The 15,302-nt window shown below is 44.2% G+C and overlaps 1 protein-coding gene across 2 annotated transcripts in view; it reads left to right on the forward strand.

The window, feature by feature from the left end:
* Positions 1-15,302, forward strand: part of LOC137546186 (E3 SUMO-protein ligase RanBP2-like) — a 152,951-nt gene that overhangs the window by 57,651 nt on the left and 79,998 nt on the right. For both annotated transcript variants that reach the window (XM_068268292.1, XM_068268291.1), the window contains exons 16-17: positions 5,614-5,784; positions 10,287-10,370. In XM_068268292.1, the coding sequence (XP_068124393.1) occupies positions 5,614-5,784; positions 10,287-10,370 (255 nt within the window). The remainder of the gene's footprint in view (positions 1-5,613; positions 5,785-10,286; positions 10,371-15,302) is intronic.

The raw sequence follows: 15,302 nt of genomic DNA on the forward strand, positions 1-15,302 counted from the left end.
AGGGGGGGTGACAGGAGGTGATTGATGGGTGTCTCAGGGGGCGGTTAGAGGGAAAAATAGATGCAATCAATGCACTGGGGAGGTGATCAGGAGGGGGTCTGAGGGTTTGGCCGAGTGATCAAGAACCCACACGGGGCAAATTGGGGCCTGATCTGATGGGTAGGTGTGCTAGGGGGTGACAGGAGGTGATTGATGGGTGTCTCAAGGTGTGATTAGAGGGGGGAATAGATGCAAGCAATGCACTGGCGAGGTGATCAGGGCTGGGGTCTGAGGGCATTCTGAGGGTGTGGGCGGGTGATTGAGTGCCCTAGGGGCAGATAGGGGTCTAATCTGATAGGTAGCAGTGACAGGGGGTGATTGATGGGTGATCAGTGGGTGATTAGATGGCAGAACAGATGTAAACAATGCACTTTGGAGGTGATCTGAGGGTAGGTCTGGGGCAATCTGATGGTGTGGGTGGGTGATCAGATTGCCCGCAAGGGGCAGGTTAGGGGCTGATTGATGGGTGGCAGTGATGGGGTGATTGATGGGTGGCAGTGACAGGGGGTGATGGGTGATTGATAGGTGATTGGCAGATGATTGACAGGTGATCAGTGGGTTATTACAGGGAAGAACAGATGTAAATAATGCACTGGCGAATTGATAAGGGGGGGTCTGAGGGCAATCTGAGCATGTGGGCGGGTGATTGGGTGCCCGCAAGGGTCAGATTAGGGTCTAATCTGATGGGTAACAGTGACAGGTGGTGATAGGGGGTGATTGATGGGTAATTAGTGGGTGTTTCGGGTAGAGAACAGATGTAAACACTGCACTTGGGAGGTGATCTGATGTCGGATCTGCGGGCGATCTATTGGTGTGGGTGGGTGATCAGATTGCGTGCAAGGGGCAGGTTAGGGGCTGATTGATGGGTGGCAGTGACAGGGGGTGATTGATGGGTGATTGACAGGTGATCAGGGGGGATAGATGCATACAGTACACGGGGGGGGGGGGGCCTGGGGAGAATCTGAGGGGTGGGGGGGGGGGGGGTGATCAGGAGGGAGCAGGGGGCAGTTTGGGGTTAAAAAAAAAATAACGTTGACAGAAAGTGACAGGGATTGATTGGGTGATTAGGGGGGTGATTGGGTGCTAACAGTGGGCTAGGGGGTGGGCAGGGGGGTGGGGTCTGAGGGGGTGCTGTGGGCGATCAGGGGGGGGTGGGGGGGGGGAATCAGTGTGCTTGGATGCAGACTAGGGTGGCTGCAGCCTGCCCTGGTGGTCCCTCGGACACTGGGACCACCAGGGCAGGAGGCAGCCAGTATAATAGGCTTTGTATACATTACAAAGCCTATTATACTTATTACATGCGGCGATCCGGGTGCTAGTAACCCGCCGGCGCTTCCGAACGGCCGGCTGGTTACAGCGCGAGGGGGCGGAGCCAGTCGCAGGCGGCTGATCGTGTCGCGAATGACGCGATCGCCGCATAACCACGCCTGCCTCCGCCGATGGGCGTATTGCGGTCGTTTAGGCCCAGTCTTTGCCGCCGCCCATCGGCTGGGGGCGGTCGGCAAGTGGTTAACAAAACACCATGTTGAAAATGTGAAAACTGTCATGTACTTTGATGAGGGGCAGATGTTCTTGATGGACGGTTACATATACTTTTAGAGAAGTCTAAATGCTGGACACTTGTTCAAAATGTCTACCTCTGAGGCATGCATAGGAGCAGTGGTTGTCTTGCTACGGGTTTTTTTTTTTTTTTTTTTATACAGCTCTTAGGCTGTCTGTCCTGTTTCTAAAGGTCCATGCTGTTTCTTCCGGAATACTTGTTCATGCAGCTTCTGCTTTGTAGAGTAGCAGTTGTTACCATTTATGTAGTCAAGTGCTGCTCTGTGTGGCTGAGCATGCTCAAAGTAGTAATATTAACCCATTCAGGTTCCGTCGTTTTCACGTGAGAAATGTTCACCTCCCATTCATTAGCCTATAACTTTATTACTACTTATCACAATGCACTGATCTATAGCTTGTTTTTTCCGCCACCAATTAGGCTTTCTTTGGGGGGTACATTTTGCTAAGAGCCACTTTACTGTAAATGCATTTTAACAGGAAGAATAAGAAAAAAATGGAAAAATTCATTATTTCTCAGTTTTCAGCCATTATAGTTTTAAAATAATACATGCCTCCATAATTAAAACTCACATATTGTATATGCCCATATGTCCCGGTTATTACACCGTTAAAATTATGTCCCTATCACAATGTATGGCGACAATATTTTATTTGGAAATAAAGGTGCATTTTTTTCATTTTGCATCTATCACTATTTACTAGTTTAAAATAAAAAAAAATAGAAATATTTCATCTTTACATTGATATTTAAAACGTTTAGACCCCTAGGTAAATATTTACATGTTTTTTTGTTTTTTTTTATTGTAATGGTTTTTTTTTATAGTAAACATTTTATTTGGGTACTTTTGGGAGGGTGGGAGGTAAACAATAGATTTATAATGTAAATGTGTGTTAATTCTTTTTTTTTTTTTTTTTCTTTTTTTTTTTTTTTTTTTTTTCAGGTGTAGTATTACTTTTTGGCCACAAGATGGCGGCCATGAGTTTGTTTACATTATGTCACTCTAAGCGTAGCACGCGCTTACAGTGACGCATCGGGAAAGAGACAGCCAGAAAAAGCACAGCTTCCGAGAGAAGCTGTCGCTTTTTCAGCGGGGGAGAGGAATCAGTGATCGGGCTCCATAGCCCGATACATTGATTCTTTGGCTACCGAATCCGCGGCCGGGAGTGAGCGTGCATGCGCACGATCGGCCGCGGCAGCGCGCGGTAGCGTGCATGGTTCCTGGACGTAGAAACTACGTCCAGGAACCAAAATAGGTTAAGGTCCTTGGAAGGTTTCATTTGTCAAATAGCAAGGACTTTAGAAACCTAACGGTAAATAGTGTAAAGGGTTAAAGAAGTTCAGATCTACAACTGCTCCTCTGCATGCTGCACAGGTAGAGAGGTTTTTTGTTTTTTAAGGTGTCCAACACTGAGGATTCCCAATAGCTGTATTTAACTACTTTGAAACGGCATCAGTCAATTCACATTCTTAAAGAGGAACTCCAGCCTAAACAAACATACTGTCATTAAGTTACATTAGTTATGCTCATTAAAATAGATAGGGAATATAATCTCTTACCCACCCTGTTTTAACAGAAGAGACAAATGTTTGATTTCATGATGGCAGCCATCTTTTTGGTTGAAAGGAGGTGACAGGGAGCATGAGACACAGTTCCAACTGTCCTGTGTCCTGAGCACCTCTCCCAGTTGCTAGGCAACATGAATAACATAGGAAATCCCATCATGCTCTGCACAGCGTCAGGGAAAAAGCCCGGGCTTTTTTTCTTTGATGGGTGGAGCTTAGGTAAAAATGCAGCTAAAAATGATGCTTTGGTAAGAAAAACAAAGTTCTGATGCTGTGAAACTGTTAAAGAAACACCAAGCCTTTTCAGTTCTGCTGAGTAGATTTTTAGTCCGGAGGTTCACTTTAACTTCAATGGTGATGGCTCGGTAGTGTTCATGCATAGAATGCTATATTATATATCTTAAAGGTTTTTGGTGGTTTATCATTTTATTATTTTTTTGTATTTTACCACAGTGAACTTGTAAAATGTCACCCCTACCTGATATAGTTTGAACAGGTTTCCAATGGGAAAAGGAATGTACAAGAGGAGTCATTGTTCAAAACTGTTTTTAATGCAAACCTGTGGGTAAAAAAAAGTTATATAATTACTAAGGTAGAGGGAAGTCTCTGGATGATCCAGAGGCTTCCCTTATCCTGCTCAACCCCACCATTGCTGGACGAACCATACTCCCCTCCATTTATGAGCACGGCTGTACTGCACCTGCCTGAGTCCTAGCCCAAGGCTGCACAGTAGCACAAAGCCGCTCGTAAAGGGGTAAAGAAACACGCACAAGCGTCTCCCTGCTATGGCACAGCCTTTACCTGGACTCGCACAGGCGCAGTGCAGCTGCTCTCATACTTGGAGTAGAGCTTAGCCACAGGCGCAAATCCCACAGGCCCTTGTCGCATTTGCTTAGAGGGTCCCAGTGCTGGATCTGTACAAATACTTACATTGGCTCTGGTATTATTATGACACTTTCTTGCCTGCTTACTTTTCTCCTAATTTTGTTTGCCATGTGGTTTTATTATTTTATGGAAGTGATGTGTTAAAGAGTAACTGTCAGGCTGCAAAAGCTAATTTTAAACCTCTATTCTCCTGTGTTAAACAGTTTAGAAGGAAGCCAAAAAGGCACTACTGAAGTTAAAAATCTCTTAGTTTTGATGTGTGCTTATCAGCAAAGCTGTTAGACCCAAGCTCTTAAAGAGACTCCGTAACAAAAATTGCATCCTGTTTTTTATCATCCTACAAGTTCCAAAAGCTATTCTAATGTGTTCTGGCTTACTGCAGCACTTTCTGCTATCACAGTCTCTGTAATCACAGTCTCTGTAATAAATCAATGTATCTTTCCCCTGTCAGACTTGTCGGCCTGTGTCTGGAAGGCTGCCAAGTTCTTCAGTGTTGTGGTTCTTCTATGAACTCCCCCTTCCAGGCCCCTCTATGCACACTGCCTGTGTATTATTTAGATTAGGGCAGCTTCTCTCTTCTCTCATCTTTTACAAGCTGGATAAATCGTCCTCTGAGCTGGCTGGGCTTTCACATACTGAGGAGTTATACAGACAAGGGCAAAGCTGTTTGCAGGAAGAAAAAAGCTTCAGTGCATGAGAGCAAAAGGGGGAAAGAAACACACAAATGATCTCTTGAGATTCAAAAGGAAGGGTGTATACAGCCTGCTTGTGTATGGATGTATTTTCTATGTGTGGACATACTGTACATCAACTACTTCCTGTTTTGGTGGCCATTTTGTTTGTTTATAAACAAACTTTTTAAAACTGTTTTTAACCACTTTTAATGCGGCGAGGAGCGGCGAAATTGTGTCAGAGGGTAATAGATGTCCCCTAACGCACTGGTATGTTTACTTTTGTGCGATTTTTAACAATACAGATTCTCTTTAAGAAGCATAGAGCCGCATACCATACAGCAAAGCATTCTGGGGCCCTCCCCTCGGCTGCTAGTGATAAGTTACAGGGCTCTTGTTACAAAAGCAGCAGCCCACAGCACTGAAAAATCTCCCTGCAGAGTACACTGCAGGAGTCCGCTATTGTTCCTAGCCACATGGCTAATTAATATTCACTGCACAGTAGTGTTATTCAGTACCAGCTTTTGTGAGAGTGGAATCATCAGGAAGCAGGCAGGACATGACGACACATTTGGCTTCATAGGGGACAGACAAACATGGAACCTGCCATGAGCTGTCAGGAGCATCATTCTCTGCAAATACTATATAAAGATTCTGTGAAATCCAAACGTGGACAGTGAAATGCATATGTAATGTAAGTACAGCCAATGTTTAGCTACTGATATATGTGTTTATTTTCTCTGAGATCCTATACCTAACAGCTCCTCTTTAAGGTAAATATAAAGAGAATCTATCATGGCATTCATCCAATGTATGAGAAGGCAATGTAGAAACAGAGCACGGTCTCTCCAAATTGCTTTGAAGACAGACTTACATTGTTCTGCTTCCTTGCAGCTATCGGTGCCCATTGAAACTGTTGAAGAGATGTTGGAAGAAGTGAGAAGAAATCTTGATGAGGGTCCTGAAAATCACAGCCCACAGTTCAGAGATACTCAGTCTTTCATTGCTACTTCAGGGATAAAACATTCTACACCCTCTCCAACCAAGTTTTGCAAGACCCCAAAGGTAGACTTTAGACTCTGTGTGTGTTTTGTTTTTTTTAAATAAAATTTGCATTTCTGCTATTTTTCTGCTATTTCTGCTATTTTTAAATTGGTATTTTATAAGGGCAAATATTTGTTTCTACAGAGTAGATTCCAAAGAAAGGAAAGCCAAATTGGTGCATGTGCATACATTTAAAATCATAAGCCCTGGTAAATGTTTTCGATACATGGTTATGTTATTGCAAAAATCAGAATACTTTCTGCAACCACAAAAAAATAGCTGAGAAATAATTTTTCTATTACAAATTTTTTTTTTTTTTAATTTTTGCAAGAATAAGTTGCAGCACATCAAGCAGTGAGCAGAAAAATGTTAGGCAGGCCTTTGGGTGCATATGCAAAACGGACATAGCAATAATTACAAACCTATACAAATACATAAGTCAGTACTCTAAGCTGCCACTTTAGCAGGTTCCAAGCTCCTAAGAAGGTTAAAGCGGATCCGAGATGAAAAACTAACTAGCACAAGTAACTTGTCTATTATTATTATTATTTATTGTATTTATAAAGCGCCAACATATTACGCAGCGCTGGACATTAGTTTAGGTTGCAGACAATATTTAGGGGTGACAAACAGCAATATGACAATACAGGAATACAAGAAAACCAGATCACACAGCATACTATATATCTTATCTAAAGTTTAGATCGTTTGCACAGCAAATGTAGCTGCAATACAATATAATATGATTATTTCTTCCTGTGATACAATGACAGCAGCCATGTTTGTAAACATTACACAGAGGCAGGCTTATCTGCATTTTGAGCACTCAGCCTGTGAAAAAACCTAATCCTCCCTCCTCCCCTCTGCCTCTGAAATCTCTGGCTAGTAATACCTCCCCCTCCTCCTGCCCAGACTGAGCTCCCATAAGCCCTTGCTACTGTCTGAAAATGCCTTGGCTCTGTGAAAACTTGTGGGCGAGGCTTGTTAAGTTTATAGGGAATTAGAGTATTAAAACAAAGTATTTGGCTTGAGGAATGCCCTATAAACAATAAGAAAGGAACACAATTATGCAATAAGTAAAAGTTCATCTCGGATCCACTTTAAAGTACCAGGGATTGTGCCAGGTGAAAGCGGGGAGGCGACAAAGCAAGAAAACAGAAATGGGGGGGGGGGGAGGGGGGGAGCGTCATCAAGCCCCAAGGGCCTTAAATAGATTTAATGGTTTATAATAGTTTAACATCTGCTCTATAAAAGGGTCCGTGGTATGGGGGCATTAGGGATTTTGTCAGATATTTAAACTGTCATCTGCTTAATCCAGGACAAAGCATTGCTTTAGGTGCTCTTCTTGCAATGGCTAAACTTCAGAAAGTAAGCAACTGGTGCAAAAGTACATAGGGGAACAGCAGGCTTCCACCCACATAAGTGGAAAGCGAACTTTGGTTACACTCTGACGTGTAATGTTTTTCTAGCAATCTTGAGGTGAGCTGTTTGACACTTACTATGCAGGCTTTTGTCTTTTGTTTACTTGTTAATGGTTACGATTACTGTGTTTCCCCGAAAATAAAACACTCTTATATTAATTTTCCCTTTAAAAATATGTGCTAGGGCTTATTTTCGGGGGGTCTTAAATTTTATAGGGGTAGCCAGATCCCCCTTTAGTATTTAGCCAGATCTCCCCCAGTATATAGACCAGAAACCCCTAATGTATTCCCAGACACCCTCCCACCCCCCAGTATATAGCCAGAGCCCCCTACAATTGTTTGCAACCCCCACCCCCCAACCGGCATCATATTGGACCTTAGAGAGGGTCACTGAAAAGTTTGAAAATGAGCCATTATGTAATGACAGCCATGTGCGTGCACTTCACCTCTATAGCTCATGATGGGGGGAGTGTTCGCACACGGTCACTGACTTGTCCTACTGCTGATGGCACTTTGTAAGTTTACCTACGGCAGTACTGTATGTAGCCAGTGTAAATTCCCACTGTATGTAGCCAGTGTAAATGCTTGAAACAGAAGATGGGTCTTATTTTCAGGGGATGTCTTATTTTAGAGGAAAGACGGTAGTTGCTACTGTATTATATTTGGCTTTGTTTTCTGAGATAGTAAACAAAATACTTATGCCAAGGTTTTATGATATATTTGTGTTGCTGGGCTAGCGGCTGTTCCTCATGAGTCTGTGACCACTCCAGACAGCTGCCCTCGCCTCCTTCAAACTCATCCATCCAATCAGTGGCTACTTGAGATAACTAGGGGCTTCTCCCCTGGATGAAAACAGGGACTGCCATTGGACTAGAGGTTTATGTTTTCCATGTTTTCCTTGGCTTCCACTAGCATGACCTTAACGAGACTCTGTAACTTCAAAAAGATCCCCTGGGGGGTACTCACCTCGGGTGGGGGAAGCCTCCGGATCCTAATGAGGCTTCCCACGCCGTCCTCCGTCCCACGGGGGTCTCGCTGCAGCCCTCTGAACAGCCGGCGACAGGCCCGACTGTAATTTCAATGTGGCTGCTTTCGGCTCGGAAATAGACGGAAATACCCGATCTCCGTCGGGTCCGCTCTACTGCACAGGCGCCGGAGACTTGCGCCTGCGCAGTACAGCGGACCCGACGGCGATCGGGTATTTCCACCTACTTCGGAGCCGACAGCCGTCAGAGCGCCTGCGCAGGAGCCAGGAAGGTAAATATTACGTCACGGCTGTACGGAGGGCTGCCGCAAGACCCCCGAGGGACGGAGGACGGCGTGGGAAGCCTCATTAGGATCCTGAGGCTTCCCCCACCCGAGGTGAGTACCCCCCAGGGGACGTTTTGCCGTTACAGTTCCTCTTTAAAGAGAACCCGAGGTGTGTTTAACTACTTAAGCCCAACTGGACGAGATTTCTCGTCCAGTTGGGCTGCGCGCGCTCCCGCGGGCCCCCCCGTGCGCGCCCCCCGCTGCTGGCCGCTAGCCCACCGATCAGTGAAAGGGATTATAAATCCCTTTCGCTGATCGGACCCCCCGGAGAAAAGCCGACAGCGTCTCTTCAGACGCTGCGGCTTTTCTGAGCTCTGGTCTCCTTTCTTCTGCCTGGGAGCGAGATCGATCGCTCACAGGACTTTTTGATTCTGGCCATCTTGTGGCTAAATAGCAAATTACACCTAAAAAAAAAAGTTTTAAAGATAAACATATAAATATATTTAAAAAAAAACCTGTTTACCTCCCACACCAAAAAATACCCACATACAAGTTTAAATTAAAAAAAAAAAAAAATTACAATAATAAAAAAAAAACAAAAAACATAAATAGTTACCTAAGGGTCTGAACTTTTTAAATATGCATGTCAAAGGAGTATATCAATATGATTTAATAAATTATGGGCTTCTAAACAGTGATAGACGCAAAACGGAAAAAATGCACCTTTATTTCCAAATAAAATATTGTCGCCATACATTGTGATAGGGACATAATTTTAACGGTGAAATACCCGGGGCATATGGGCAAATACAATACGTGAGTTTTAATTATGGAGGCATGTATTTTAAAACTATAATGGCTGAAAACTGAGAAATAATGAATTTTTTCCATTTTTTTCTTATTCTTCCTGTTAAAATGCATTTACAGTAAAGTGGCTCTTAGCAAAATATACCACCCACAGAAAGCCTAATTGGTGGCGGAAAAAACAAGATATAGATCAATTAATTGTGATGAGTAGTGATAAAGTTATTGGCAAATGAATGGGGGGTGAAAGTTGCTCGGATGTAAAAAAATTTCAACCCTTCGGGCTTAAGTGGTTAAAGAATGTTATCTGCATACAGAGGCTGGATCTGCCTATACAGCGCAGCCTCTGTTGCTATCCCAAACCCCACTAAGGTCCCCCTGCACTCTGCAATCCCTCATAAATCACAGCCGTGCTGTGAGGCTGTGTTTACACCTGTAGTGTCAGTCTCAGCTGCTCCCCCGCCTCCTACATAGCTCCGGTCCCTGCCCCTGTCCCTTCCCTCCAATTAGCAGGGAGGGAAGGGATGCAGGCGGGGACTGGAGTTCTGCAGGAGGCGGGGAGAGCAGCAGACTGACACTATAGAGATACACAGCCAGCTCTGACAAGCTGTTTGTCAGCAGCGTGGCTGTGATTTATGAGGGATTGCAGAGTGCAGGGGGACCTTAGGGGGGTTTGGGATAGCAACAGAGGCTGGGCTGTATAGGCAAATCCAGCCTCTGTATGCAGATAATATTCTTCAAACCCACCTCGGGTTCTCTTTAATGTATCACAAGACTTTGTGAAACTGAGGGGCTGATAGACCCAACAGTGCTAGTTTGCCATGTGCTGTATATTTTGTTTTAGTTTTATGATTAATAAAGGTGTTTTAACTTGAAAATTGCTAGAAAAGACTGTTTACTTCCTACTTAAACTAAAGCACATGCTTGGTGCATCCTACAATTGTATAGGTAAAGCATATACAACCGAGGTAATGCTTTGCCCCGCTTCAAATTATTACACTGCCTTCTTTTTTTAAAAATTTTTTTTTTTTTTGTACATTTTTTAAGTCTCTAACAAAGACCCCACCACGTTGGGCTGAAGATCAGAAAACGTTGATTGAGGAACTGGTGCAACAAGTTGAAGCATTGAAGGTAACGGAATGTGAAGTACTCCTGCTGTGAAATTAAGACTGCCATTGCCGACTTAAAGGACACCTGAAGTGAGATGGATATGGAGGCTGCCAATAGATTTCCTTTTAGGGCCCTTTCACACTAGAGGGCTTTTTCGGTGTTTTAAAGGAATACTGTAGGGGGGTTGGGGGAAAATGAGTTGAACTTCCCCGGGGCTTCTAATGGTCCCCAGCAGACATCCTGTGCCCGCGCAGCCACTCACCGATGATCCGGCCCCGCCTCCGGTTCACTTCTGGAATTTCAGACTTTAAAGTCTGAAACCCGCTGCGCCTGTGTTGCCATGTCCTCGCTCCCGCTTACGTCACCAGGAGCGTACTGCGCAGGCACAGACCATACTGGGTCTGCGCAGTATGCTCCTGGTGACAGCGGGAGCGAGGACACGGCAACGTGGGCACAGTGGTTTTCAGACTTTAAAGTCTGAAATTTCAGAAGTGAACTGAAGGCGGGGCCAGAGCATCGGTAAGCTGCAGCACGGGCACAGGATGCCTGCGGGGGTCCATTAGAAGCCCTGGGTAAGTTCAACTCATTTTCCCCCGACCCCCCCCTACAGTATTCCTTTAACGCCACGGCCATAGTTGGCGTTTTCCAAGGTAAAATGAAAGTCCATAGACTTTCATTTTACCTTTCACACTTAACGCTGCGTTTTGGAGCGTTGCATTTTGAAGCTCCCAAGAGCTTTTTTAGGGCTGACCGCGGCGTTTCTCATTAAATTGATAGTAATGTGTTGGCGTTAAAACGCCTGCAGCCAAAACACAGCGTTTTAGCCTTTTACTGCTGCCTGTAATGTGAAAGAGCCCTTAAACAATTTAAAGAGGCACTTTAGTGATAAGGGGAAAAAATAAATCAATACATAGCAAAGTGAGAAGATAAAAAAATAGAAGAAAGATCAAGAAATGATATTCACCATGCAATTTGTTCGTAATGTTTGCTCCACAATGAACCTGCACGTCCTCTTTACTACTGGCAGACAAGAAAAAAAAAAACTAGATGGCACCAACTGCCATTATTTGAAGCCACAGCCACTAACATTGGGATAGGCCAGAGGTTCTCAAACTGGGTGCTGCGGCACCCTGGTGCGCCGTGAACTCATCCCAGGGGTGCCGCAGCTGCCCTCCCAGTACTGTTATAATCTTCTGCAGTACTTCAAAGTCCTGCTCTGCACTGTACTATCACAGACACAGGCTGGCTGTGTCTGCGTGCAGAGCTAGCGAGAGAGAATCCCTACCCCGCCCCCTGTACTTTGTTTGACAGCACAGTGGGATGCAAGGGGAAGATGATTTAATCCACATTGCCTGGCTATCCGAGTAGCCCCGCCTCCCCACTGAGAACAGCTAGTGATGCGAGGTAGGAGTGTACGAATAGAGAGCGGATCGAATAGCGCCACTAGCCTTCTCTTCACCAGGCCAGGGACTGTAGAGACAAAGCATGTGCAACGTAGAATGTGTGTGACAAGTGAGATAATGCATTCTCCTCACTGTCAGCCCACGCTGTCTGCCCTCCCCCCACATCCTCAGTACAACACAACTTCTGCCTGCTGCTCTGCTCCTAGCACCCTCACACTCTGCTCCACTCTTCTCCTAGCACCCTCACACTCTTCTCCTAGCACCCTCACACTCTGCTCCTAGCACCCTCACACTCTGCTCCTAGCACCCTCACACTCTGCTCCTAGCACCCTCGCACTCTGCTCCTAGCACCCTCGCACTCTGCTCCTAGCACCCTCGCACTCTGCTCCTAGCACCCTCGCACTCTGCTCCTAGCACCCTCGCACTCTGCTCCTAGCACCCTCGCACTCTGCTCCTAGCGCCCTCGCACTCTGCTCCTAGCGCCCTCGCACTCTGCTCCTAGCGCCCTCGCACTCTGCTCCTTTCTCTCCAGCACCCTCAGTGCATTTCTCAGAGGGGAACTCCTAAGTATGTTTGAGGAACTATACCTCATTATTTTTGGTATTTGAAAGGGGAAGTGCTGCATAATTTTATCTATGAATTTAGGGGATAGTCTGCCTCAGTATGCTTGGGGATTTAAGGTAGGACTCTCCCCTCTAAATCCTCAAACGTGATTAATCAGAGACCCATCCATAAGCATATTAAGGCAGAGTCCTCCTTTAACTTGCAAACATAAATCAGGCAGAGTCTGGAGGGTGTGTTGCTTTCCTAAAGAAAGGCAGGGGTGTTAAAGGGAGGTAATTGCCTAAAAGGAGTTGTTGCCCATCTAAATGGGGCTACTGTCTACCTAAAGAGGTATGTTGCCTAACTAAAGGGGAACACTGACCACCTGGTAGGGACACTAAAGGGGACCACTAGAGGTGTAACATGGATGAAGCCTATCTAAAGGGGGACATTTCCTAACTTAAGCTTTTCATTACCTACCTTAAGGGGACACACTGCCTGCCTAACTGGGATGCTATGTAACTAGAGGGGGAATATTTATTTTACAAATCTCTTTATTAAAGGTAGCATAATAATTACAACTTTGCTCATTGATATTTAACATTAAAGTACAGAGCTCTTAAGTTGCATAAAACTGCCATCTTCTAACTATATTAACAGAACTATTGAACTATACTTAGTTCTAATATAAATTTCCAATTGTATAAAAATAACAAAAACTATTAGAACTTGATATGCATCAAAACTACAGTATTAACAGTGCCAGTACCTCCAGATAAAGATAATAGTACAAAATATTTTAGATTCAGCAACAGTAAGAACATAATGTCCTAGTGGGCCTCGTTTCAATATATATTAATTAGTATTAGTAGGGAACATCTTAGAAATGCTCCAGTCATCCCAGTCACCACGATATTTGTGCATGGAGTTTGATAATGAGTGATGTATAAGATCCATAATCCTTAAGGCTAATTTCACACCAGGAAGTTGCGTTAGAGGGGGCGTTAAGGTCGCATAACGTCCCCCTAACTCAACGCCTGGTGGTGCTGGATCTGGACGTCAGAGTGAGCCGCGTTGTGCAGCTCACTCTGGCGTCAGTGATGGCGTGATGCGCACTCTTGTGCGCATGCGGCATCACGTGGTCCCGCCGGCCAATCGCCGCACAGAGCGGCTGGTCCAGGAAGTAAACACTGCACGTCATAACGTGCAGTGCATATTAATTAGCCATGTGCCTGGCCGCTCTCCGCTCCTCCCCAACATTACTGAGCATGTGCAAGCAGTCTAACGCGGCTCAGCCGCGTCCAAAGTACTGCATGCAGTACGTTGTCTTGTGACGCAGGGTTACAATGTAACGCAACGTCCGCACTGTGAACAGCCCCATTGATTTTTCATTACTGTGCAGTGGGCTGCGTTACAGGCTGCTCTAACGTGCGCCTGTAACGTCCCACTGTGAAACCAGCCTAAATCCTCAACTCTGGGTAACACTAAATTAAACAATACAGTAGGTTGCTTCCAACTTTTGACAATCGCCCAAAGAAGCGAAGCAATAAAAACATAATATACTCTTCGCCATTTTTTAGGAACCGGATGATTAGATGTAAATAATAAGGCCTGCGTGGCTGTAAGTGTAATATTTTTACTTGTTAAAGTACATAGACCTTCTAATATTTTCCCCCATAGATCCTCCACAACTTGGCAACCCCAAAGTATATGCATAATTGTGCCATCTTCCGAGCATCCCCTGAAACAACATGCTGATATTGTTGGGAACATTTTATGTAACCTGCTTGGGGTATAATACCACCTGGTGACAATTTTTAATGCAATATCTCTAATTGCAGTAGTTTTGGTTGCCTTATAAAGGTTATTAATAAGATTATTCCAATCAATATGATTGAGATCTGTGGATATGTCGTGCTCCCTTTCGGTCATATATTTCGTTTTTTGATCAGGGGGGGGTACTACTCAAATGTAGATAGATTCGGGATATTAATCCTGAGTTTATTGTGGATGTTAAAAATAAGTTTTCATAAAAGGTACAGTTGAAAAGACCTTCAGAACTTGAATTGCCAATAAAAAAAAATGTTGTAATTGACAGTACTGAAAATATTGGGTTCTAGGTAGCCCTCTACTGTACTGTAACATTTCAAAAGATCTAAATTTACCTCCCATCCAAAAACGATTGGAACTGATATAATCATTTTAGATCCACTAGGAGAATTTAGAGCTATCATGTAATGCAGGTAGGAATTCAGGGTGACCATTAAATGAAAGCTTGGGCGGTTTGTCAGAGCAGAGGTGAAATTTATCTTTATAACGATGCCAAAGAGTTAAGTTATCTCCTATCAAATTATTTTTAGATATTTTCAAGTGGGTTCTTCCAATGTAAACAACCGAGGAAAGGTTTATAGGCATGATTGACTTACGCTCAAACATTAGCCACGGGGTTAGGTCATCAGTTTTGTGCCATTTCAACATTTGGGTTAATCTTACTGCTAGGAGATGGTGCCAAAAATTCAGGACACCCATTCCTTCCTCAGAAGTTCTTCTATAAAGGTATTTGTTTTTAAAACGGGCTGGTTTATTATTCCCAATAAAAAAAAATGTACTGCTTTCTGAAATTTTGAAATAAGTGTTTTCCCTGGGGTAACTGGTAAAGCTCTCATAATGTAAAGAAGTCGGGGTAAAATAACCATCTAAACTGCAGTAATTTTCCCTAACCAGGAGATATAAGAATTCCAATCCATAAGTAATTTCTGCGTACTTTTCAGGAGGGATTGATAATTAGCAGCTATAAGGTTGTCGTAATCCGGTAGCAGTTTAATTCCTATATATCATTGGAGTAACCCACTTGAAATCATAATTTGCCTGATACAGTTTGATCACCTGAGCTGGGAGATTAATTGTCATAGCCTGCGATTTGTTAGTATTAATTTTTAGCCCAGAGATATTTCCAAATTTCTCTAATAGTGGTAGTAGAATAGGTAGGGAGGTGATTGGTTGGGAA

The sequence above is a fragment of the Hyperolius riggenbachi genome, chromosome 2 (genome assembly GCF_040937935.1).
Source record: "Hyperolius riggenbachi isolate aHypRig1 chromosome 2, aHypRig1.pri, whole genome shotgun sequence".
Classification (NCBI taxonomy): domain Eukaryota; kingdom Metazoa; phylum Chordata; class Amphibia; order Anura; family Hyperoliidae; genus Hyperolius; species Hyperolius riggenbachi.